The following is a 13686-nucleotide window of genomic DNA, read 5'->3' as shown; positions in this document are numbered from 1 at the left end:
AAAATAAAAACAAAAATAAAATAAAAAATAAAATGCATGCATATTAGAGAGGTAGTACAGTGGGGCCGACCTAGCTTCAATCGCCGACACCCCGTCTGGTTCCTTGGGCCCTGCCACATCTAAAGTGCTTCACACCTCCCTGGCACCGTGAGAACTGCCGGGAAGTTTGTCGTGGTTGTGGGTGGTGATGCAGGAGATTGGGGGTCCCTATCAAACAGGGAGGTGTGAGTTCTGGGCACTCAGGGGGTTGAGGAAATCCTCACCATTGAGGGCAGACCCCTCAGATGAGCAGCCTTTGGCCTGGCAGGCATTTGGGGTGCCGGAGAGGGCCGGCCCCAGAGTGGGCTTGGAAGTAGGGACGTGTTTGTGTGGCTGTTTGCAGACAGGCTCCTGGCAGCGAGATGGCTCTGGGCTGTGCCCTGGGCTGGAACCCCAGCTTCTGAGGACAGAGTCCCAGTCAGCGCCCCGCCAGGCTTCGGGAAGGAGGCTCCCTGGTCCTACTCGTCCTCCTGCCATTTAGCCAGGCCCTGGCCTCCTCCCCGGGCTGGCCACTCCCAGTGCCCAGCACCCCACAGCCAGTGGGGAGGGAGGGCAGCAATCATCTTGCAGGCCGTGCCGGGTGAGCAGTTTTCCCAGAGCGAGGAGGGACCCAGTTGGCGGCTCCCGCAGACGGAGCTGCAGCGCCCAGATCACTGCCTCCTTCGGCACATCCTCCCCCAGGCGGGGCATGGCTCAGGAGGAGGCCAGAGGGGTACCCCCCGTGCCAAGAGTGGGGCGCAGCCTGGCTCAGGTCAAGCCTCAACCACCAGCAGGCTCCGACAGGACGAGGGTCTGCCCGAGCCAGGCCAGGCGGGGCCCCCACAGGTGGCGCAGAGCTGCCCCAAGCCCCCGCGGCCCCAGACCCAGGATCCCAGGTGACAGCAGGGTAAGGAAATGTGGGATCTGCAGAGGGCGGGGGTGGGGGTGGGATTGGGGAGGGGCTGAGACGTCACTTCTCCCTCAGCATGGACTGTCCTGCCTCGGCGTGACTTGAGACACCCTGAGGCCCCACTTTGGGTGGTGGGGAGAAGGGTGGACAGGGCAGAGCCAGAGTCTGACTCAGATGTGACCCAGTTCGCCCCTCTCAGGACACTGAGGCACAAGGAGACTCAGGAACCTCCTAGCCTGGAGCACGGGAGGCCGGGCCAGTAGGACCTGAGGGGTGGTGTGCAGACTGGTGTGTGGTGACATGGACGCAGGGAGGCCTAGAAGCGGGGTTCCAACTTGGGTCGCCGGGGCTGGGGACAAGCCGAGTGGAGGGGTTGGGAGAGCACTGTGCCCCCCACGATAAGCCCAGGCAGGGCAGAGGCGAGTCTCCTGTGGGAAGATGCTCTTAGTCAGGGGTGGGGGCTGACTCCCCAGGGCTCCTCGCAGGCCAGTCCCGAGAACGCTGTGCGGGAGTGGAGCCGGGTGCGGGCCCTGCGTCGCACCTTCCTGGCCCTGCAGGCTGTGCTGCCCGCCGTACCGGCCCGCACCAAGCTCTCCAGGCTGGATGTGCTGCTGCTGGCTGCCTGCTACATCGCCCACCTCTCCCGCACGCTCGGCCTCGAGCTGCCCGCCCAAGCCCGGTCGCCTTTCCTGGGAGGCCTCCGCTACCTGCACCCTCTCAAGGTGGGCCAGGGACTGGGGGGACCAGGAAGGGGGCAAGACGGGAGCAGGGGCTACTGTGGGGAGATGGGGGGCTGGGGAGGGCACTGGGGATTGGGTGGGGGAAGGGATTGACTGAAGCTTGTTGCGTCCCTCCCCTGACAGAGCTGGTGTGAGAGCTGCTTCCTGCTTCTTAAGAAGGGGGGGAGGGCGCTGGAGCGATAGCACAGTGGGGAGGGTGTTTGCCTTGCATACAGCCGACCAGGGTTCGATTCCCAGCATCCCATATGGTCTCCCGAACACTGTCAGGAATAATTCCTGAGTGCAGTAACTCCCTGAGCATTGCTGGGTGTAACCTAAAAACGGATGGGGTGTCCCTCAGAAGCAGGGAGCAGGAGGACAGGGAGGGGCTCCCCTGCCTAGTTTTTTTGGGGGGTGGGTCACACCTGGCAATGCACAGGGGTTACTCCTGGCTCTGCACTCAGGAATTATCCCTGGCAGTGCTCAGGGGACCATATGGGATGCTGGGAATCGAACGTGCATCGGCGGTGTGCAAGGCAAATGCTCTACCTGCTGTGCTATTGCTCCAGCCCCTCCTTTGCCTAGTTTTGTCAGCCGGGGATAAGACAGGTAGGAGTGAGGCCGCAATGGGGTCAGGTGTTCTGGAGGAAAGTTCTGGCAGGGTCTGCAGGAGCCTCGTGGCCTCGTCCCCTGCCAGGCCCCACCAGTGAGGCCCAGACAAGGAAGCTGAGGCTCAGGGACACTGAGTGGCTAGTGCCGTTGGCCCGAGGGCTTCAGTGCCCCCAGGCAGCCTGGGGGTTCGGGGGTCCAGGGCCCCTGTGAGGAGGAAGGACCATCTGTCACCCACTGCCTCGGACCCACAAGTCACCATCTCAAAACACCTGGGCTCTGAAACGGCGCCCACTCAGCCGGTGTTCTTTCCTGCGGATACTACCGCCATGAGAGTCTGTGGTTGCCTGGGTTGGGCCGGGGGCACCCCATCTCGTAATGGTGCCACATGATGGCTGAGGTGGGGCCGGGCCGGGAGAGGGTGATGGAGAAATGATGATGCAGGAACTGGGAGGGCCCGGTAGCCTGGCACATGGTGGTATCGAGGTGCCCCTGTGGGCTCGGGGTGGGGGGGGCACCTGGAAGAGGGCAGGGAGGGTTCACCTGGCATTTTCGGGGACTGTCTCTGCTTCTGGACCACACTGGGTTGATGAGAGCTCCCAGCTTACAGGAAGTGGGTTGCGCTGATATTCGGGCCAGGGGCTGGGCTGGGAACAGAGGGACTGGGGGTCTCTCAGCCCAGCTCTGCCGCTCTCCCACGTGACTGAGCTCATCCCTCGCCATTGGGGGCTCCCCAGGCGTCTCTCAGCCTGGGATGTGTGGGCCCTAAGTGGGGTGAGGTGCTGCCTTCAGGGGAGCCACGGGGAGGCTGGGCAGAGCCCAGTCTGTGGTGCCTGGCGAGCCGAGCTGGGAGGACTCAACACACTGCCCCTGTTCTGTCTTGCAGAAATGGCCCATGCGCTCTCGTCTCTACGCGGGCGGCCTGGACGCCACCATAGCCACTGCCTTGGGCCCGAGAACAAAGGAGGCCAAGGTGGGTCCCCAAGTCTCTGTTGAGGCAGGCGCTCTGGTCCCTGCCAGTACACCCCCACTAGCTCCTGGAGGTGAATAAGCATCACGCAGGCCCTGGCCCCTTGGACTCAAGCTTTGAGACCTGACCAGCACCCCACATGTGACCCAGGCAGCAATGCCCGGGCGAGTGCGGTGAAGACTCAGAGCCCCGGCCAGCGGATCTGCAGAGGGCAGGAGGGCTTGGGGCCTGAGGGCCAGCAGGAGGGGCTCTCTGGGTGCTGGCAGGAACTCTGGGGCCAGCAGGGCTTGTGGCCCCTGTGAGGGCAAACATGTGAGCTATGGGGTCAACTCGGGGGATGCTAAAGAAGGGACTGTTCATCCTGGTGGCCTTCCAGAGGTCGGAGAGGCCAGGAGACTCAGAGAGCCGTCTGCATCGTTGTCTGGCCAGCAGTGACAGTTTTCTCTCTATGGACCCCAGACCCTCCCACCCCTTCCCTGCTCTGAGTTACCATCGGCTTCATAAAGCTTCCCAGCACTCTTCCGGTCCCCTGAATGGTGTTTATAGTGTCCCAGTGGTGGTATTGGGAAATCTTATCGGAGTAACTTTTATCCTGTAAGGTCTGAGAGTTCCCGTGGGCTCCGGCACTTCAAAACTCTCTTAGAGGAGTCAGTGAGTCTTTTCCAGGGGCAGATTCTCCTTCCATCACGCTGAAATTCAACTTTTAGGGAGCACAGGGACACCAGCTTTGGGCAGGGACTCCTTGCAGGACTTCGGTGTAAAGCCTTTCTGGTCTGGGTTCTCTTCTGATACGTGTCTCCAAGTGAGACAGGCCGCCTCTCCCCAGCAGCACAGCCTCCTGCTGCGTGGGGTGCCAGGAATCAGAGCCGGCTCCAGTGGAATTTATCTCTGGCCTTGAAGAAACCGCGAGGTCCGACCACAGAGTCTATACCTGTTGAGAACAACTCTCCGGGGGCTGGAGAGATAGTACAGCGGGGAGAAGGCTTGCCTTGCATGCATCTGGCCTGGGTTCGACCCCTCACACCCCCCATGGTTCCCTGAGCCTCTCAGGAGTAACCCCTGAGCACTGCTGAGTATGGCCCAGAAACCAAAATGAAAGAAAAAAAGAAGAAAGAAAACAACATTCTGGTGTGTGTGTGTGTGTGTGTGTGTGTGTGTACGCTAAGTGATAGGACAGAGTGTGGGAGGTTTGCCTTCCACACAATCATCCCAGGTTCACCCCCGTCACCACAAATGGTTCCCCGAGTCCACCAGGATTGATCCCTGAGCACAGAGCCAGGAGTAAAAGTAGCACTGTGCAGCACTGTCCTCCCAAAAGTCATCGATTTGCTCGAGTGGGCACCAGTCACATCTCTATTGTGAGACTTGTTGTTACTGTGTTTGGCATACCAAATACGTCACCGGTAGCTTGCCAGCCTCTGCCATGCGGGAGCAATACTCTTGGTAGCTTGCCAGGCTCTCCGGGGGCGGAGAAATCGAACCAGGGTCGGCCCAGGTTGGCCGCGTGCAAGGCACCAAACAAATAAAAAAAACACCTAAAACTTTCCAGATCAGATGTAGCTTCATATCAAGCACCTAAGGGGGCTGGAGCGATAGCACAGTGGGTAGGGCGTTTTCCTTGCACCCAGCCGACCCGGGTTCGATTCCTGAGCACCACCAGGAGTGATTCCTAAGTGCAGAGCCAGGTGTGACCAAAAAGCAAAAAAGTCCAGAGAAGTATGCACCTCGGAGAAGTATGCACCTTCTTGGCCAATCCTGGTGGCTCGGGAGAGGGGCTGCGCAGAGACTCCCAGATGAGTCGGTGGAGGCGGAAGCCGCTGTTGTTGTCGTGAGGAACGTGGCAGTGCGGAGGCCGGGCTGGGCTCTGAGTCCTGGGCTGATGGAAGGAGTGGAGACCACCACAGGGAAGGGGCTAACTCCGTGACTCTGTGACTTCTCGGGGTGGAGGCAGTGCGGGGGATTCACGTCTGGTCACGTTGTGGGAGAGCAGCTGGCCGGTGGCCAGGAGCCATGGGGAGAGGGCCCGGGCCCGGCCAAGGCTGGACTTGTAAATCTCCCAGGGCTCCAGCGAGGGGCAGGGAGGCCGGCGCTGAGCGGCTTCTGGGCGGGGGCAGGGAGCAGGTGGGGGTGGGCCCTGGCTGCCTCCCCGCCAGACCATATAAGTCCAACCCCACAGGCCTGTTCTTCAAATCAAAGACGCGATCTTCCTGGTGGAGCTGGAGGAGGGAAGGAAGGGAAGAGACAACGGCCTCAATCCATCTCACCTGGCATTGGGGACAGTTGGAGCTGCCGTGGGCCCCCAGGCATGGAGCATCTTCAGATAACGGGGGAGACTTTGGTTTGGGCCTCACCCCGCACGGCCCTGCTTAGACTCCAGCCTGCGCTGAGGAACTTCAGATCATCAGGCCCCCCCAGGAGCCAGAGGGAGGATGGGGGGCCGAGGAAGAGGGGCCGGGAGGGGCAGTAGCCTGAGAGGTAATTAGAGGGATCAAGACTCTGCCTTGCACATGGCCAACCTAGTCTTTTTTTTTTTTTTTGCTTTTTGGGTCACACCCGGCAATGCTCAGGGGTTACTCTGCACTCAGGAATCACTCCTGGCGGTGCTCGGGGGACCATATGGGGTGCTGGGAATTGAACCTGGGTCGGCCACATGCAAGGCAAACGCCCTCCCCACTGTGCTATTGCTCCAGCCCCCATGGTTGACCCCATTTCAATCCCCAGCACTGCCAGGAGTAAATTCTCATCATTTTTGTATATATGGTTCCAAACCCAAGAAAGCAAAACCAAACCCAGAAAGAACCCAACCATGGTTGTGGGTCTTCAGGCTGCCCAGGACTCTTTCTACGAGGTGCCGGTTCCTCAGTGCCCGGGGCAGTGCCTGGGGTCAGAGATCACCTCCCCCAGTAGGTGCACCTGGCACCCTGATCAGTCAGGACAGGGAGGGAAGGACAGAGTGGGCGGAGGACAGGGGACATGGCCTGGCTTAGGACTCACAGGATGGCTGGCCCACTGGGTCATGCAGGGCACTGCCCCATCCCAGGGGCCTGACGGTCAGGACCCTTCTCCCTGAGTTGGACGTGTATTGGCTTAGAGGTGAGCTGCAGAAACACAGGGATTGGGCGGGCGGATTCCAAAGAGGAGGCCGAGGGCTCTTCAGCCCATTCAGGGTTGTCAGGATCTGGTCTCACATCAGCAGACTCCGTTCTGATCCCTGGCACTGATGTAGGCAGATAGAAAGGGAAAAGCCCTCGGCAATGAAATTTAGAATCTTCCTCCCAGAAGTTATCTAAGGCTGATCCACCCTGTAGATACGGAAAACAGACCTGATAAGACCTTCAGCAGCGGATCCTGAGGAAATTGGACCCCTCCCCCCCTGAGTTCCTCAAACCCTCAGACCTTGCCCTTAATCCGATTAACTTTAGAGATTCAGCCTGAGAAGACTCCAGAACTTCCGGAACAAGAACAACCCAAGAAGAGCCTATAAAAGCCACCTTGAACAAAAGAAGGACGTGCATATCCTGCCCGAACCCATGTGCTGCTTGCGCCCATGTGGCCGAGCACATATGGTGCCTGAGCATATGTGTAACCTGCATCTCCCATCTTGAGATGTGTACTTTGAGGCTTTCATGTGTCTAATGCTGGGATGTGTCTAGGGGCTCTCTCTGCCCTTGGAGAAGCCCACATTCTCTCTTGAGTGTGTTACTCTCTCTCTCTCTCTGTCTCTCTCCCCGACTTCAAAAACCCTCCAAATAAAATCTATTTACTTCACTGCTTGTCTACTCCTGAAATTCCTTTCTGCGAGTCCAGACAAGAACCCAGTAACCCTGGATCCCGGGTGGCAGAGGCAGATGGGGAGAAAGTGACTGTCTTTATCCTCCTGGCTTCACCATAGGGCCCACTGACATCAACACCACCAGGAGTGACTCTGATCTCAAAGCCAATAGCCCCTACCCACTGCTGGGTGTGGTCTTCAAAAATCCCCCTCAAAAAAAAAAAAAAGAAAAGAAAAGAAAGGAAAAGAAAAGAAGAGACCTATCTCCACTGAGAAATTTCATTTTCAGTCCTTCAGAAAGGGGATGGGTAGGACGATGAAGCACGTAGCATTTTCTCCTCCCTTAGTTGGCACAAGTCCTACACCGAAGGTCCTAGAAAGTTTAATATTCTTTTTTTTTTTCTTTTTGGGTCACACCCAGCAATGCACAGGGGTTACTCCTGGCTCTGCACTCAGGAATTATCCCTGACGGTGCTCAGGGGACCATATGGGATGCTGGGAATCGAACCTGGGTCGGCTGCGTGCAAGGCAAACACCCTACTCGCTGTGCTATCTCTCCAGCCCCCAAAGTTTAATTTTCTTTAAAAAAAATTTTTTTGTTGTTGTTTTGGGGCCACATCTAGCAGTGCTCAGGGCTTACTCCTGGCTCTGAGCTCAGGAATCACTCCTGGCAGGGCTCCTGGGTGCTAAGGCTCGAACTCAGGTCAGCCACAGGCAAGCAAGCTACTTATCTGCTGTGATATCTCTTCCACCCCGACTTGGAGTTCTAGATCAGGAGTTGGCAAACAAGACCTCTGGGCCAAATTCAGCACACTCCTGCCACCACTTGTTTTTGCAAATAAAGTTTTATCGGACCACACCCTCACTTATTTATATTCCCTATGGCTGCTATTTTGCTTTGGGGCAAAGTCCAGTAGCTGAGGTTGATGACAGAGTCTTACATGGTTCCCATCTGATTATTTAGAAAATCAGCGTGCTACCCTTCATTTTCCATCAGACATAGGGAAAGTGTCCCAGGGAACCCTGGGGGCCCCCGAGTTCCCTACAGTGGTCTCAGTGATCGAAACTGTTTTTATAATTACCAACATGCCCTTTTCACTCTAATTTTTTCATTAGTGTAGTAGAATTTTCCAGAAACCATATCCCACAGACATTGCAACAGCAGCAGATAGAAGGACTCAGCTATTTTAGCAGACATGATATTTGCAAAAGTGTAAAATAACGTCATTAATCTAGATAAATATTTTCCACTGTGGAAAAGAATTGAAAATATGAATGTTGTATATACTCACATCTAATGTTCTAATTGCTATTTAAAAAAATATTTGGGGGCTGGAGCGATAGTACAGCAGGTGGGGTGTTTGCCTTGTACACGGCCAAACCAGGTCTGATTCCCAGCATCCCATAGGATCCCCTGAGCACTGCCAGGAGTAATTCCTGAGTGCAAAGCCAGGAGTAACCTCAGTGCTTTGCCGGGTGTGACCAAAAAAAGCAAAATATAAATAAATAAATCTTTAAGAAAAAAACTTGTCTTCTAATTACTAGTCTGGGAAATATGAGTGGATATAAAATATAAAAGAAAAACTCTTTGAACTTCGGGGCTGGAGTGATAGCACAGCGGGTAGGGTGTTTGCCTTGCATGCTGCCGACCCAGGTTCGATTCCCAGCATCCCATATGGTCCCCCGAGCACCACCAGGAGTAATTCCTGAGTGCAGGGCCAGGAATAACCCCTGAGCATTGCTAGGTGTGACCAAAAAGAAAAAAAAAACTCTTTGGACTTTAAGACTGTCTAAAGGGGACCAGAGAGGGGCTGGAGAGATAGCACAGCAGATAGGGCGTTTGCCTTGCATGCGGCCGACCCGGGTTCGATTCCCAGCATCCCATATGGTCCCCCAAGCACCACCAGAAGTAACTCCTGAGTACAGAGCCAGGAGTAACCCCTGTGCATCGTTGGGTGTGACCCAAAAAGCCAAAAATTAAAAAAATTAAAAAAAATAATGGAGACCAGAGAGATAGTATAGCGCATGGGCAGTTTGTCTTGCACACAGCCAGCCGGGGTTGAACATTGCCAGGAGTGATCCTTGAGCAAAGAACCAGAAATAAATCCTAGCACTGCTGGGTAGAACACACACACACACACACACACACACACACACACACACACACACCAACACTGAGTTTCTGGGTGAACATGGGGCACTGTATGAAGGGGTGAAGACACGCAGAGGATGGAAAGACCAGCCCCGAGGGCTGTCAAGGGAAGCACCGAGGTGAGGGATGTTGCTGGTATCCGGGACTCAGCACCCCAGCACCTCTCCAGCAGGAACCACACTGTCCAGGGGAGCGGGGGCTCAGGCAGGCTGAAGAGCAGGCTGGGCACAGGAGCCAGGAATCGGGCCAGGTCGTGTAGACAGTTCGGGAGCTCGGGCCTAGCATTCCCCCTGCAGGCAGAGGCGCTGTGAATCTTTTTGCAGTGACCCTGCACCCCCAGTGTGTGGCCTCTCCCTGGGGCTCAGAGCTCAGGAAGAACTCAGCCAAGAACCCACTAGAAGTCAGTCAAGGAAAGCCAGTTACATACTCCGGGAAACCCAAATGCTCTGAGTGGTGAGAGGATTCTCAATATTCTCTCAGTGTTCTCTGACAAACAGCCTGTCCATGTTTGTCGTGCCCCATCTATCCCCCTCACCCCAGCGCAAACTACTGTGAAAAGACCCCACCACCACCGCCAGACCTCCAGACCCCCCACTTTGCTGGATCAACCACACTTTTCTGTGACCTGATAGGCATGTGTCCCCAGAAGATCCACCGTGGTCTTTGTGGATGACGACCACAAGGTTGAGTCTCAGGCCAGAGTGATAGGACGGTGGGTGGGGCTCTTGCCTTGCACGCAGCCCACCTGGGTTAGATTCCCGGCCCTCCATGTGATTCCCCCTGAACCTGGCAGGAGTAAACCCTCAGCACAGAGTCAGGAGTGAGCCCGGAGCCCCGCCAGGTGTAGCCCCAATACAAAAACTGTAGCACTGTAGCACTGTCCTCCCGTTGTTCATCGATTTGCTCGAGCGGGCCCCAGTAAGGTCTCCGTTGTGAGACTTGCTACTGCTTTTGGCATATCGAATACGCCAGGGGAGCTTGCCGGGCTCTTGGAGAGGGACAGAGAAACTAAAAACTAAATAAGGAGAAGTGAGTCTCTTAGTGGAGCTGGGACTCCAGACTCTGGGATCTGCTTCTCATACCCCTCATTTAGAGACAAGCCCTTCTCCCCGCCAAAACCAACAAACCAACCCGCAAACCAGCATTGAATCAGCAGAAAAGGGAACCTGAGCACAAAGGAGTGAAATTGCCCGGAGCAGGAACCCAGATGTTGCAACGGCGCTCATTGCCCGCCAGGGGGCGCTCGTGGGACTGGAGTCCAGCAGCGCGCTGGACGTCCCGCAGGCAGGAGGGCAGCTGAAGTTTCTCACCCTGAAAAGAGGGATCAAAATAACGATCCTGGAACCAGAGCAGAAACAATCCTCCGTGCGAAGGACTTTTGCAATAAATCAGGCTGGCCTGCAGAACTGAGCAGGCTGGGGCGGGTGAGAGCGGCGGTCGCCAAGCTAAACGAACGTGGATGCGGGTCCCACATCCCGGGGACCACAGCCCACCGTGCAGGGGCCGCCGGGGCCCCTGGAGCTCTGGGGATCCCCCAGAAGCACCCGGATCCTTTCTGGGAAGATGCAGACTTGGGGGGCAGGGGACGAGGCTCTGTGATGGTGGGCTAGCCTTGCCCCTGTGAGGCCAACATAGAAGATGCCCCTGGGAACAGGGCTACGGAGGGAGTGGCCGCAGGGATGCACCCCGGTTCTCTCGGGCTGTCTGGCTCCGCCTCAGGACCACGCAGGTAGCCCCCGGAGCAGTGGACACTGTCCCGCCTGCCTGCTGAGGGCTCCGGGAAAGCCACCTCATATGGGATCTGCCGAGGGACCAGTCCTTGCCCTCCGCGTGCCAAGGGTGAGGGGACGCACTTTGCCAGTTGTGATACTCCAACTTCCTGAGACAGTGAGGCTCCCTTTGATTCGACTCCCCCCCACCCCCCATGTGCTGAACCGAATCCCCGTGGGGGCAACATTATTTCCCAGACACGCAGTGGAGGACAGATTTTTTTTTTCTTTTTTATTAGTGAAACAACATGAGGTACAGTTGTAGATTTACAAATTTTGTGCTTGGATCTCGGTCATACCACGATCAAATACCCATCCCTCCACCAGTGCCCATTTTCCACCACCAGGATAATATCCCTCCCCCCCATCCTCCCATCCCCCCATCCCCCCCTGCCACTGTGGCAGGGCATTCCCCCCTGTTCTCTCTCTCCTCCTGGGCGCTGTAGGACAGATCTTTTGATTTTGGACGATCATCTTAAAACTATGTCATTGGAGCCAGAAAAGGTAACACAGGGGTTACACCGTACAGGGTACTTGCAAGGGCTGGGGGAGGGGGAACTTACAGGGGTTCTACAAGAGTTGAGGCATACACCTTGCATGTAGCCAACCCTAGTTTGATTCCTGGCACTGCCCCCCAAGCACTGCCAGGGGTGACCCCACCCAAGCCCAGAGCCAGGAATCAACTCAACCCTACACCACCCCCAAACGTACCATTAATCCAGACAAGTGGGACCCTCCTGTCTATATGCCTATAAGATGAATGACACTTGTGCCATTGAAAGGTAACCACTGGGGGGGGGGGGAGCAATAGCACAGCTGGTAGGGCATTTGCCTTGCACGCGGCCGACCTGGGTTCGATCCCTGGCATCCCATATGGTCCCCCAAGCACTGCCAGGAGTAATTCCTGAGTGCAGAGCCAGGAGGAATCCCTGAGCATCGCCGGGTGTGACCCAAAAAGCAAAAAAAAAAGAAAAAGAAAAGAAAGGTAACCACTTGGTGTGGAAGTGGTGTTAAGGAAACAGTGGGTGTTCCAGAAATCTGAGCAAGAATCAGGCAGCATCAGGAAGCCTGAGGGGGCAACCCCACTTTATTACTCATGTGGACTCAACCTGGCTGTGGCCAACGAGGGCTGAGCCTCGAGCACAGTGCAAAGGGCACCTTTATAGGCTGGAGACAGGTTATATCACTTCCATGAGAACCATTTCCAGAAACACACACACTGGTTGCCAACATGCATCATTTTGGGTACAATCTGCGATTCATGCAGTTTGTGTTTAGTTCAATATTGACATTTACTAATTGTTTCTGTGACACCGTTTTGTTCCTGCCCAGGCAAGCTGATGCGTTGCAGTCAGCAATTGTTCTAGTCTCTCTTGGTGATTTATGACCTGTTCATCTTTGCCCAGTTCCTAGAATGTCATTCCGAGGTCCTGCCTCTAGTGTTTCGCTCTGCTTCTAATTTTCCCGATTCATGGGGAGCTCCTAGACTGTATTTTTGAGCACAGGACCTGGATTAACATTTCCATCGGGGGAGGGGGTGTGGGGGATCACGTGTGAGTCATGGGGCATTGAAGAAGAACTTGACACTGCAAATCCTCGGAAGAAAGCTGCAGGCCTGCTTATCTAAAGCCCAGATAAGGAAAGAGGGCCAGTGTCTTGCAGATTAAAAGAAGCCACTGTCAGAGAGAGAGAGGGACAGGCATAGAATGATTGCACTCATTTGTAGGATATAAAGAAGATTAGTGTGAGACTAAGATCCAAAGACAATAGAAATGGAGCCCATGAGAGCTGGGTCCTTAATAGAAAGCTTGCCACAACGGGGCTGTAGGGGGATTTGGGGAATTCGGGGGTGTGTGTGGGAACCATGGGGGGCGTCAGAGGGGACAAGGGGGTGGACACAGGGTGGAGGGTTAGAGAAAAGACCACCATGACAATGATAGTGGAAAATGATCCCTTGGGACAAAAACTGGGTGCTGAAAAGAGGTAGTGATATGCATGATACTCTTTCAGTGGCAGTATTGTAAACCACAGCACCTAAAAGGAAAAAAGAAAAGTGTCTGTCATAGAGGCAGGCTGGGTGAGGAGGGAAAGAAGAGACATTGGTGGAGGGGAGTAGACACCCGTGAAGGGATGGGTGCTTGAATGTGGTACTGAAACTCAATCGTGAACAATTTTGTAACTTTGTATTTCACAGTGATTCACTATATTTAAAAAAAATAAATTTTTTTTTCCTTCTGGGACTGGAGCAATAGCACAATGGGTGGGTTGTTTTGCCTTGCACGCTACTGACCTGGGTTCGATCCCCAGAATCTCGTATGGTCCCCCAAGCACCGCGAGGGGTAATTCCTGAGTGCAGAGCCAGGAGTAACCCCTGTGCATCACCGGGTGTGACCCAAAAAGCAAAATAAAATAAAATAAAAAATAAAATAAAATATTTTTTAAAATTAAGATAAAAAGAGAAGCCATGGTGTCCCATTTGCCAAGGTGTCAAAAATCAGATGGGCTGGACACGTAATGCGATTTGGCAATGACCACTGGACTAGAGCCATTTACTGACTGGATTCCACGGGACGTCAAAAGGTTGCGTGGCCGCCCACCTACGAGATGGTGAAACTTATTCGTCAAGACCCTGAACTTCGGTTTGAGGCTCTTTGTGTTCCTGGAGAGAGCAAACGCCAGTGGGCCACACTAGCATGCGACAGGGGCGAATGGAGACGTTACTGGCGCCCGCTCTAGCAAATCGATGAGTAACGGATGTCAAGTGATC

At 55.2% G+C, this 13686-nt stretch overlaps 1 protein-coding gene across 1 annotated transcript; it reads left to right on the top strand.

The window, feature by feature from the left end:
- Nucleotides 1–727: 727 nt before the first annotated feature.
- Nucleotides 728–3307, top strand: TCF23 (transcription factor 23). The gene is made up of 3 exons (XM_056125884.1): nucleotides 728–925; nucleotides 1402–1650; nucleotides 3143–3307. Exons 1-3 carry the CDS (start codon nucleotides 728–730, stop codon nucleotides 3305–3307), a joined length of 612 nt encoding a protein of 203 aa, XP_055981859.1.
- Nucleotides 3308–13686: the final 10379 nt, after the last annotated feature.

This window comes from Sorex fumeus, unplaced genomic scaffold (genome assembly GCF_029834395.1).
Source record: "Sorex fumeus unplaced genomic scaffold, SorFum_2.1 ptg000006l, whole genome shotgun sequence".
Lineage (NCBI taxonomy): Eukaryota > Metazoa > Chordata > Mammalia > Eulipotyphla > Soricidae > Sorex > Sorex fumeus.
The sequence above is the reverse complement of the archived record's forward strand: the minus strand, read 5'-3'. Positions and strand labels throughout refer to the sequence as shown.